Source organism: Trachinotus anak, unplaced genomic scaffold (genome assembly GCF_046630095.1).
Source record: "Trachinotus anak isolate AG129_WGS33_773 ecotype Australia unplaced genomic scaffold, CSIRO_AGI_Tana_v1 ptg000003l, whole genome shotgun sequence".
Classification (NCBI taxonomy): domain Eukaryota; kingdom Metazoa; phylum Chordata; class Actinopteri; order Carangiformes; family Carangidae; genus Trachinotus; species Trachinotus anak.
In genome coordinates, this window is record NW_027273854.1 from 7277309 (window position 1) to 7289942 (window position 12634).

At 40.6% G+C, this 12634-nt stretch overlaps 1 protein-coding gene across 1 annotated transcript; it reads left to right on the forward strand.

Moving 5' to 3' along the window:
* Positions 1–206: 206 nt before the first annotated feature.
* uncx (UNC homeobox) lies at positions 207–3729 on the forward strand. Its single transcript, XM_071470789.1, has 3 exons — positions 207–657; positions 1171–1346; positions 2198–3729. The coding sequence occupies exons 1-3, from the start codon at positions 399–401 to the stop codon at positions 3260–3262; spliced, it is 1500 nt and encodes a 499-aa protein (XP_071326890.1). The 5' UTR covers positions 207–398; the 3' UTR covers positions 3263–3729.
* Positions 3730–12634: the final 8905 nt, after the last annotated feature.

Here is a 12634-nt window from a genome sequence, read left to right on the forward strand (position 1 = left end):
CAATGGCCTAACCTATCCGCCTGTAGCCTCCCCTTCCCGGGATTCAGTGAGCCCTTCCTCCCGGTGGGTCCCCCGTGTAGTTGCGATGTAGTTCTTATCAAAGCCCTCCTGTCTTGTTGTGACAGCTCTGATATTGTTTATTGAGGTGGATGTCAGCTTTAATTAGCAATCGATACGGGGAGCGTTTGCAGAGTGCGTCTCTGACGTCAGAGTCCATTACCGCTTCTCATTGGGTCTCATATTCCCAGAGCCTGGGCTAATTATTGGGAGGTTCATGTGGATAAAGTACAGCTCATCCCTCCCTTCACATCATGTCCCCTACTCGTTGGCCACACTCGCTGCATGCTTTTTAAATTCCCATCACCGGCCTCCAGACGTCGTTTCCTTTTGCCTGCGGGATGATGGACAGCAGGATACTGGATCCACCTCACGCCCAGTTCGGAGGCTCTCTCGGCGGGATGGTGGGCTTCCCGTACCATCTGAGCCACCATCATGTTTACGAATTAGCCGGGCATCAACTTCAATCTGCGTCCGCGGTTCCCTTCTCAATAGACGGATTACTTAATGGTTCCTGCACGGCTTCAGTGGGTAATTCCAACCCCCTCTTGTCTTCGGGCTGCGGGATGAATGGAGATAATCAGCAGTACAAACTGACAGGTAAGCCACATTATGTGCCGCACAATAACCTCTCATCAAGGTTGGCTGGTTGCACAGAGACAAACACAGAAACAAAGACAGGATATTGCGGTGCAAGTTATCCTCTCGGTGGTGTTTTTAAAGGGCATGCCAAACCTCACACACAAGGCGAAGCAGAGCAGCGTTCTCCGCCTCCCCGCTTCATTTCGATCCCCGACAAGCCGAAGATGCAACCAAGCAAAAACAATGTTCCTGTCAGCCAGTAAACACTAGAGCAAGCAAATGCTTGTGTTAACATCCGAGGCATTCCTCTTCACCCAGAGAAGGTCTGATAGAAGCTGCAGGCTGCATGTGTGCAATAGACTGCAACGTTTCAAGATGCAACCCCCCCTTTCTTCAGCTCTAAAGTTTGCAGAATTGACTGCTCACACATGAGACCAGCCTTGTCAAAATGCTGTTAAAATGTGGTATTTATTCAAATAAACAAATAAATAATTTATCCATTGTTTACATTTATTCTCGCCCTGCTGTCAGACTCGGTGGACCCAGACAAAGATAGCCCTGGTTGCAAGAGACGAAGAACTCGCACAAATTTCACTGGTTGGCAGCTGGAGGAATTAGAAAAGGCTTTTAATGAGAGCCACTATCCCGACGTGTTCATGAGGGAGGCACTGGCTCTCCGATTGGACTTGATAGAATCAAGGGTCCAGGTAAATATTTATTTTGTTCCTTTGTGTATATTTTTAGATGTGATTTTGAGCTTGTGTGTGTATCTTTATTCCTTTGTTTTTTCCTTATTCGTGGATGATGAGTCAGTGCTTCAAATTTTCTTTAAAAAATGTAGATAAATCTAAATAGCAAAGCTCAATTTTAGGTCATAATATATACTTTGTAATAATTTTGAAATAATTTAAAGGGCTCCCTGCACGTGTGTGTATTGTCTGACCTTTCATGGCTTATTTTAGTCAAATAAATCAATTTGTATTGCACCTTTATTTTGAAAAATAATGAAGCCTTTAATACCAGTTGATATTTTGAAGTTATTTATTTTATTTTTTATCACAATGATTTTGTCAGAAACATTGACTTAATATTTCTCACATTTATTGACAATCCTGGATAAACAAAGACCAGAAATATTAAGTGCATACTTGTTTATAATGGTTTCATTGCATCAATTATTTTAGTAGCTATATTTGGCTGTATGAAAATTTCTGTTGATAGAGTGGAAGCTTGTAAAGTTTTGGTGCAGTTACAAAGGTTGCATTGGAAAAAAGATTATTATCAAGACTTGTAAAACTGGCCAATAGTTCAGCTATCATGTCGAACCAAAGCTTCTTTTGTTTTCATCCCAACTTTTTCCTGCTATGATGCACAGATTGGGTTTTAATGAAGGGCCTAATTAAAGGCCTGCACACAAAACAGCAAGAGCAAGATGTAACCTCGCTATTTATTTAATTACCTTAAGACACAGACATATTTTTATTCTAATTAATTTCCCCCTTGTACTGACAGAAGTGCTCATTACACATGTTTTCATGTGTTTTTTCTCTCTCTGCAGGTATGGTTTCAGAATCGCAGAGCCAAGTGGAGGAAAAAGGAGAACACAAAGAAAGGTCCAGGTCGACCTGCTCACAACGCCCACCCCACCACCTGCAGCGGAGAGCCCATGGACCCGGAGGAGATCGCCCGGAGGGAGCTGGACAGGCTGGAGAAGAAGAAGCGAAAGCAGGAGCGGCGGCTGCTCAAGTCCCAGAACAAGCTCCTGTCTGGGGATTTATTTCACACCCCGGGATCAGACAGCGACAGCGGAGTGTCGCACGTCACCGACAGTGACCTCAACACAAACCAGTCTTTAGACTCTGTCGGGGGAAACCAAACGCCGTCGAGCTGCGACCAAACACCTCACCCTCTCCAAACCCAAAACCACAACCAAAGACACTTGGACCGGGATGCTGGCGGATCCGAGCTGGACTCGCCCGACGCCAGCCACCGGTCAAGCCTGTGCTCCAACAATACCAGAGCCTCCAGCCTGCAGAAACTCAACCCTTTTAGCGTCGAAAGCCTCCTTTCGGACTCCAGACCGAGACGCAACCCCGCGGCCTTACCCCCCTCACGGCCTTTGATAGGGAAAGGACACTTCCTACTCTATCCCATCACACAGCCGCTTGGATTCATTGTTCCTCAAACTGCTCTGAAGACATCATCAACAGCAGCAGCAGCAGCAGCAGCAGCATCAAACTCTGACAGTGACGCCCTGGCGGAGAGAAACCAGCCCAGTGGCCGCTGCAGCGTCTCTGCGAGCTCTGCGGGATGTAGGAGCGGCTCGCCGGACCCTGCAGACGCCACGCAAAAGGGACAGGCGGGATCAGAGGACAAGACCAGTTCACCGCACACCAGCCCGTCCAGGGCCGCCTTTTCCACTGGCAAAAGTACTCAGACCTCTGTTATTTGCAGCGATTCGACTTTCGCCCACGAACACAGTCCACAACTCACTAAGCCTGTCGATGCAGACAGAAAAGAGCATTTAGAGAACAAGGACCACCACGACCACCCCGAGTCTGTCCTCAGTGACAGTCCAGCAGAAACAAAGACAGACTCTAAAGAAGATGTCGACATGGAATAAATCCCTGGGGGTAAAAAAAAAAAAAAAAAAAAAAAAAAAAAAGCAGAAACATACTGATATAGCCTCTAAACGACACCTTTCATTAGGCCAAAGCTTAACCAGAAACTACATCTTTGCATCTAATCTCTAGGTTTTCCCCACTGCTGATGTTTTGACAATGGTGTGCTCTCTCTCTCTCTCTCTCTCTCTCTCTCTCTCTCTCTCTCTCTCTCTCTCTCTCTCTCTCTCTCTCTCTCTTCTCTCTCTCTCTCTCTCTCTCTGCGAGTGTGTATGTGTGTGTGGGTCAGGAGTCTCTAGATATCCTTTAATGTGTGATAACTTGTCAAAAAAACAAAGTAAAAAAAAACAAAAACAAAACACACACACAAGACCACGATACCAACAAAAATCCTCAAGAGCTGTAAAAAGGTATTATACTATTTATATATGTAAGGTTTTTCTTAAATAAATCTATTGTATACAAGCACCTCAAACCGTGTGAGACCTTAAATAGCAGCACATACAGTGCAGTAGTACAGTAGGAAGGGCTTTCTTAAGAAATCTCATGTTGTACTTTGTATATTGCCTTAACAAATTTATTCATCTATAAGCCCCCACTGAAATGAGGTTACGAGCCTGAGGCGAAAAGGACCCGCTCAACTCCTGCAGAGTTTTGATATGAAAGTAATTATTTTCCCGGTGGCTACTGCAGGGGGATTCAGTTTATTTTAGCTCAAAGGGGGTTATAATACATTACCGATTTCTAGTGATATGAAATCACATAAACTTCCAAGAATAATAGAATTAGCATGAAAAGGCCTGGGTGTCAAATTGAAATAGGAAAATAATAGCCCCGGCAGCTGGGAGTGTGTGTGTTTGTGCATATTGGATAGGAGATGGAGATTCGTGGGGAGGCATTTTCATGAGCTTTTTTTTTTTTCCCACCTAACCCCCCCTCCTTGTTCTTCTTCTTCTTCTTCTCCCTCTCTCTCTCCACTTTGTCAGGGTCCCTTGTAGCGGGGCTATATTAAGATAGATGTTCGATGATATCCCTCATTGTTCTGTCGCTTTACATTGATGTTTCTGTGTTATCAGCCTATTGATCATGCGTCGGCTGTAATAGGACGGGCTGAGGCAAACGTGCCTATTTACAATAGCAGAACACATTTGTTCTAATAGGGTTGGTGGTCCCCAGGGAAGCCGTGCAGGATCTGGGACATCTGCTCCCTTTTGCAATATTAGCGGTGTTGACCACAATATCAAGTCGACCCAGGGAAGAAAATGTCGAGGCTGCTGTGAGGCATGTAATAACAAAAAAAAAAAAAATCTAAAGACAAAACAAAAAAACAAAAAACAAAACACACACACATCCAGACCAGCTAGCCAATATGTAGAGCTGCTCACACCCTTGTTAAAATCCACAAGCCCTTTAGTGTTCTCTTTGGGTCTTGATTTGCAAATAAATTGAAAATAATCAGAGGGGTGAGCTTTACGTCTGAGCCGGCGCAAATGAATTTCTGAGCCAGTGTCCCTTTCAAAATATTTACATAAATTTCAACCCCAATGCAGCTGTTTGCACTAGGAAGCAATGTCTTATTAGGCTGGTGGGGGGCAGGGGCAGACACAAGCCAACATGGCACACACACACACACACACACACACACACACACACACACACACAGTGAACATGCACAAGATTATAGGCCTGCGTGGTGTTGTTGTGGGTTAGAGGTGCATCCTCTGTGTCTGCATGGTGCTTATTGTGCTGAGATTATGGATGCCTTGTGGTGCTCTGTGGCGTTTGTTTATTCTTATTGATTTATTTTTATTATCCTCCATGATGTCCCTATCAGTTTCCAATAATATTCGAGTCATCAGTGAGCTTGCAGGCATCTCATATATAGGCTATATTTATATATAGCCTATATTGAGGGTACCCTCATTTTGAGGGGACCTCGTTTGTCTTTTTTTTAAATACTTATTTCATTACAATAGCTCAAATATTTTCCTTTGTTAAATTAGGGCTATTTTTCACACTGTGCAAGAGGGGAATTGCTAAATTCATATAGGCTGTCAGTCCTTTAGAAATCCTGGGATACAAGGTGTATTTACTAAATTGTGGGATAACCGGGGCCAATTTCAAATAACCCTTAAGATTCTTCGGCGTGTGTGTGTGTGTGTGTGTGTGTTTTTCCATGCTACTCTTAGGCTATTTGGGACGTATGCCCAGTTCATCCATAATTCATTAGCAGACTGAATAGGAGTATCGCTGGCTGCACATTGGTGGCCTTAAGGTGAAATTAGCGATTTGCTTAAGTAGTTAAGCTTTTCTTGCCTGAGAGCTGCACGCTGCATGATTCAAGACAAACTATCAATCGATATGCCCAGGCAGCCTCCAGGAGATGTGTCGTCCATGAATCATACTTTATGAATTCAATTTATACCCGGAGAAATTTTCAATTTGAACGCCGGATCATTATGGGAGAGTGTAAATTGTTTTTGCTCTATTATGCATCGGACGCCATCATTTTTCTTTCTAATTACGGAGGTGTCAGGTCGGGCTGTCATGCAGACGCTGATTTTCAATTTAACTGATCATCATGCATTCATTTTCCCATTTGATAAATCTGCTATCTCGAAGCTTCTCCATGCCCGGAATGCTAAAAGAGAGGCACAGATTGGCAAAGTAATAGGGGCCTGTATGCGGCAATAAGTGCAGATCAGCCAGCTAATTTAGCACCTCCTGGTATTTCCATTTCCATTTCTCATTTCCAACTCTCAGAGGAGGAAAAGCAGCCCAAAGGCAGAAAGCTGGTAGGGCTTTTCACTATCGGAGAAAGACAGAGAAAAAAATCTACCAAAACGCCTTGTTTTCAACGACACATTTCCTAAATTAGGATATCAAGCTTAATTAAGGCTAATAGAGTTTTCTCAGTATGTGTTAGTTTTATTTAATAGAAACAAATTTGCGCAATTAATTACGGCCATAATATTGAGAGTCTCATTTGCAGCATGCGAGCTGCAGCCTAAATCAGCGTCTTCAGAAATAAGCCTCTCATTTCCAAGCCAAATGACTAACCAAATGTTTTTACAGCAGCTTCCATCACAGGCATCATATCGGTTTATTTTCCTTATTATATCCAAGTAAACTCAGTCAGATTAGACGTAAATGCATCTCTTTTACTGCGCCGGGCGACTGAATCAAACGTAGATTTGTGCTGTTTACTGCTGCAGAAATCGATTACAGATTTGTATAAAAACTAGTCTAACCTTCACCTTATGGAACATAGAAAAAAGAAATATATGTTAATAATTAGCACATTTCACAATTGCTGTAATGCATTTTCCAATAACCGTGACAGGGGGAAAGGGTTTTACAAGTTTTCACGCTGAAATCAACTCAGACGGACAACCTGTGTTCTGGCCACAAATCCGTCTGTCTGTGCAGGCTGCTCTTGTGCGCTTTGTGTCGCTGTATGAGATCTTAGAGGCTCTGAAGGCTCAGTTTGGATAAGAAAGAACCGTGTCCCTTTAAAAAAAAAAAAAAAAAAGAAAAAAGGATCCTCCATAAAATAAAATGGCACTTGACATTTGGCTTCTCCTGCAGCAACTCTGCCATGCCTTTTAGGATTATTTTACATCTCATACTCATTAATGCGCCGGTGGATTTAATCATTCTTATCTTTCCTGTGCATACCTGGGATAAGCCTGAAATTACCATCTGCATTGATTTCTGGACGATCCTTAAAATAATTTTAATTATCTCGGAGAATTTCGCGCAAAAAAAAAAACAAAAAAAACCCTCTAATCAAAATGTAGTTAATAACACTTCAGCATTCGCACGTCAGGTTTCTGTGTGCTGTTAACACAAAAAGGAGAAAAAAGAAAAGAAAAAAAAAAACCTCAAATTTTGGCGAATTTAAAGGTTCATTAAAATTGTACCTGACCTTCCAACCCATTTCACCATCTGCACTTTGACTTTGTCTGACTTATTCTGTAATTTTCCTGAAGCAAAATCAAGCAGTTTATTTGGGTTGATGATTTTCACATTGCAGCTACACTCACAAAGTAGCCTATTAATTTTATTGATTTTCCTCAGTTATCATCCACTCTGGATAGCTGACCTAAAAACAAGGATAAAAAGAGGATCAAAATATCACAGCGTTATATTGTTGGAAAACACTGTTGCCATGGTAAAACATCATTATGTTTTTATTTTTCTATAAGTCATTGTTTCTACAACCTTTATTTAAATCAAAGTTAAAATATTTCAGTACACATGGGGTGAGCTTGAAAAAAATGGCAGACAGTGAAAATGAGCTTGCTGGCATCATTCATGTTGGTCTGCATTGAGCCATAAGAAGAGATAAAAGGGTCGTTTTATTCTTTGTATCTGAATTAGTGACATGACGTGCCAATTATCATGACAATATAAATGCCAGGTTCCTGATAAATAAGGAGATTTTCCATATTATCTTCCTCTAAAAAGTTCTTTAAAAATGTGTATAGCAAAAAAAGTGCATTTCACGTCCGCAACATGGCAGGCTAAAATGACTGACCATACAGAACATTGCATATTCCTTGTGGTATGAGAAATGTGACCTAAACAATATATATATATATATATATATATATATATATATATATATATATAATGAGGGAACAAATAGAGACCACATATTGTGAGCAGAAGTTAAAAAGATAAATATCTCTCTTTTAAACTTGCCTGAGAGGCTGATAATCATCGTTATAGTTATATTAACATGTTTTACTTTTTTTTTTTTTGCTTTACATTCTACCAGTGGAAGAGTGGTATACAAACAAAAAGAAGAAAAAAACCTAAACTTAAATGTTGCCAACAATTATAATCATTTTTTTTCTTTGAGAAGTATTACAATAGGCTAGACAACAAAGAGAAGGTGCTGGAAGTTTTCCTTAAGTGCAATAACATTAGTGCAATGTCTTTCTCATTAAATATTGCACATTTATGCATTATGCCAGCTCCATATTGTCCTGGAATACCTGCAGGGAAGGATTAGATATTAGACTCCTCTTCACAATAAGAGCACTTGCATCTTTGCATGATGACGTGAGAGGTTAGAGGAGTCTTCTCAAAGTGGTCTCACTTGTTGCTACCTGTCTGGCCTCATTATCTAAAGTGACCTGTAATGTGCTTTTGGAATACACAACCTAACAACTGGGAGGACAAAGAAAATATAAAGAAAAAATAGAGAATATGCGGAAAAACAAAGTCTAAGGATGACAGGGTCCTATAAGGCTGCTGAGACAGATATGTTTTAACAAAAATTTCAAAGCAAATGAACAACTTCTTGCTGATACTCCATTGTCTTTAGTACTTAAACAGTTTTCTCCTTCCAAAAAGCCACACTTGAAGTTATCATGTATCAAACAGTTCGAAGCGATATTTGAACAAGTTTGGCAACATCCCTACTCTTATGTTCTACCATGGTATCCAAAATGAGTTGGTATCATGAATCCACAGAAAAGTACTGCGGTGATTACTAAATTTTAGGGGGGAAAAAGTGACAGCAGTTGTCTCAGATTGTCATAGTTATCAAACCTGGTGCAATTGCATACCTATTCAACTAGGTGAACTTGTGAGATAAACACATCAGTCCAAAATCTCAGAATGTTAAAAAATAGAAAAATGAAACAGATAAACAAACCTAATATCTAATGTATTTCTCTGCGTGGTGAGACTAAATGCTGCTCTTCAGATAGCCTTAGTGCATGTGCTGTACATTTAAGATAAAGTCCAGATTTTTATTTATTTATTTTTGGACATTCGGTTGTATGAGTTAGTAATCTGTGCTGATTTTGATGCTTGGATACTAGCTGTGACTTTAAAATCAAATATCTTTTTGACAGCCGCCTTTCAGAAATGAAGCAGAGGAATCAGAAATGTTTAAGCCACTATAACTCTCACAAACTACAAAGCCTGCTAACCTTTGTTTGGCAGGCTGAGCATAGGAAGCATTAGCTTGTAGCCTGCATGATTGCTCACTTTGAATGGTGGGGTGGGATGTGAATGGGCTCAGGTGCCTTTAAATGATGTCTGAGAGGTCAGTCTGCTTGTTGCAGGTAATTAAAACTGGTGACACATGGTCTTTTTATAAGAGGACATACAATTTACATTATTTCAAAACTATACTATTAAACATAATTTATATCAATAATACTGTCTTGCCTTATGTGTAGAAATGTTAATACTGTTTCAAAATACAAAATGTTCTCAGGCAGTATATCTATACATACTATACATCTATCTGGGCGTGCAAACCAATTATCACTTTCTCTGGTGATTCTATTTTTGAAAAAATATGGTCAAAACAATTTACAATGAAATCCTTGCTCTCTATTTGGCTCCATTTTCATATTTGTGTAGGCTAATTGGCAAACTGTTGCCCACAAGTATTTAGAGTCTTCAAATATCCTTCTGATGGGCTATTCAGTTAGAGTATAATCCATTATGCAACATCAGTATGTGGTAATCTAGATTCCCGTTTTTAAATTGATGGTACACACTTTCTTCACGCTAGTAATGATATGTCAAAATGCATTACAAGAGGTACAATATGAGCTATGCTAACAGCACCACTAGCATACCTCAAATGTTAAAATGCAACTGTTATGCACTGGCAAAATACATTCTGGGAGGAACATAATGTTATCTGGGTTCCCACTTTTGATCAATATAATAGAAAAAATGTTTATATTGGAGTTATCTATAAAATGTTCACTGTCAACATATATCCAAGCTGAAAATAATCTCAATATTTCTCTTTCTTTTTCCTATAATATCCACTCATGGTAGCTCAAGTCTGATTAAGGTATGGCTAAATTTATACAAATAAAAGCACTTAGTTAAGGTTAGGGAGAGAATGTAGTCATGGTTATATGCAGAGATAGGACATAAACTCTGGTCTCAAGTCAATCATTTTTATTTGCCCGCCCACCTCTCCAACCTCTACACCCCTAGTTCCTACAATGCTATTAATGTTGCATGAGATGCATATGAATGAAATCTGTTGGAAACATGGTTGTGGATCTATAGAAAATAACCCACATGGCTGGCAGCAAGCTGCAGCAAGGCCAAGACGACTTGCTTGGTGAAGAGGTTGTGGATTACTCACACCGACACAACTCATGGTGAGATCCAGGTCCTGCCAGATCGTGAGGCAGCACATAATCAGACCAGACCCTCCATGTGCTGATGGCTAAGCCAGAGGGTGTAAGATGTAGGTGGAGCTAGGCTATCAGTTGGGAGTGGCTTTAGTTTAACAAGAATGTGAAAGCAATCCTCAATTCAAGAGGGAAGGGTGACACTGACAGAAACCTCCAGGCAATAACAGCAATCAGCCTTTCTTCTAAAAGGGTTGGTATACGTGATGTATGTGATGACCAGTAGCTATGATTAGCCAGCTGAGGCAGAAGCTTAGGCCCTTGAAGCAGCAGTTCAAGGAGGTGAGGGGTACTCTAGAAGGGCCTCATGTCATGATGGAAAAGGAACCCTTCCAACCCGAAGAGCAAGGTGCTGCCCACCAACGTTGTTAGACATTGATATTTGGTTCAATATAGGTTGCGATGTCGAGTATCAAAATTCAATGTCAGGACAGTCTCTAATTCCAACGTTAATTTGACATAGAATACTGACAACAGTTACCAAAGTTACTAATATTCAACGTCTTCCAAATGTCTAATTCCAACAGCATCTTGACAAATAAAATACCCACATTCTAGTTGTGAGCGAAACCCATCATCTGCTAAACATCACAATGTCAGTTAACCAGCCTTGGGTTTTGATGTCAACCCAATTTTCTTTTCCAACCAAAATTTTATGTCCGTACGACATAAGTGTCGTTTGAGTCCAACATCTTTCTGACATTATGTTGATGTCAAGTGCCTCCTGGGAACATTTAGCAGCCAGTTAGAAAGAAGGAAGAAAGGAGGTTAGAGTGAAGGAAACAAGTTGCAATGCACCCCTGAGTTAATAAAAAAGCCATTTTGGTAAAAAATAAAATAATATAGGATAACATTGAGCTGTTTAGTGATGTGCAAGAAGGTGATGGAAACACGTGGGCATAAATTAAAACCTTTGCAGTCAACAGTAATAAATTCACATTTGTTTCTTGGCAAAATTTGATTCCTAGATTCCTTCAACTGCTGCGATGATCCAGGCTTGAGAAGTTTAGCATTTGGACACAGCAGTGTTGTTTTTAACTGGATCCGTCTAAGGACCGGTTAAGAGAACACCTTTGCTCTCTCTCCTGCTTTAGGATACGCACATGGGGTACTTTGGACAATCATGTAACGCCTCTTCTCTTACTTCTAGCCATCCTAAACAACACATCCACACCTGCAGGTTTGTTTTCTGGTGATGAGAAGAAAGAAGTTGTTTTCTGCTTATGTTGTACATTTGTCCAAGCAGGAACTAGTTGCTACTCATAGCAATGGGCAAATTAGTGCAGCCAGGTAACCTTAGTGCTAGAGGTCCCAGTATTGGATTTTATAGTTCAATAAGCCCATAATTTCTTTGATGCGTTCTTGCTGGATCTATGTGAATCACCGCCAGGCTGCATGTGGCTCAGAAGAGGAACCCTGGAGGACGACATTCCTTAGCTGTTGCCTGAAAGCTTTGGGAGAGTCAAACTATCTTTTCTTCAATAACCACATCCCAAAGGTCTGCAGAAGCATCATCCAAGGCTAGACACTGCTGTGATCCAAGGAAGAGGGAAGAGGCCAAAGTCTTGTGTGGACTTCTCAGAACAGCGCAAGACTGGAAGCAAATTTAGGGAAGCGCGAAAATTCTCAGAGACCATTATATTGACTGCAGTGGGCAGATAGTTTAAAAAAACAACTGTTTGAAGTATCTACACAGTTGGTCAAAGTTTAGCAAGCTGTTATCCAGAAAGGTGCATTCATTGTCACCACCACTAAAGTTTGAACTTGTGGTTTGATTTAGCATGCTTACCTCTTCTACAAAAGCCTTTCCTCTTATATAGTTAGAAACAGTTTACAAAAGCGTGAGTATAAACACAACAAGGCTGTAATGGTGGACTGGTGAGTAGATCGGTTTTCGTGTTTGGCATGATGATGTTTAACGTATCTAACAGCCTCTGTAGGCTCATTTAGCCACCTGTTAGCAACCGTCCTTTTTAAGGGGACATAAAAGCTTAAAAAAATCATGACTGGGGTATTAACTTACCTATTTTATGTCCTGGAGTAAAATGTTCAAAAAAATTTCAAAAAACCCATAGATTTCGGGATGAGGGAACTGGAAGTGCTAAAATGCTAACTGATAACAAGGTTTTAGGACTCATTCCTGCAGCACTCTATTGAAGCTGAGAATGCCATTGTTGTTCAGCCAATCAA

Coding starts and splice junctions, on each gene's coding strand:
- uncx (XM_071470789.1), top strand. CDS start 399: ATGATGGACAGCAGGATACTGGATCCACCTCACGCCCAGTTCGGAGGC. Junction 658..1,170: donor TCAGCAGTACAAACTGACAG/GTAAGCCACATT, acceptor CCCTGCTGTCAG/ACTCGGTGGACCCAGACAAA. Junction 1,347..2,197: donor TGATAGAATCAAGGGTCCAG/GTAAATATTTAT, acceptor CTCTCTCTGCAG/GTATGGTTTCAGAATCGCAG.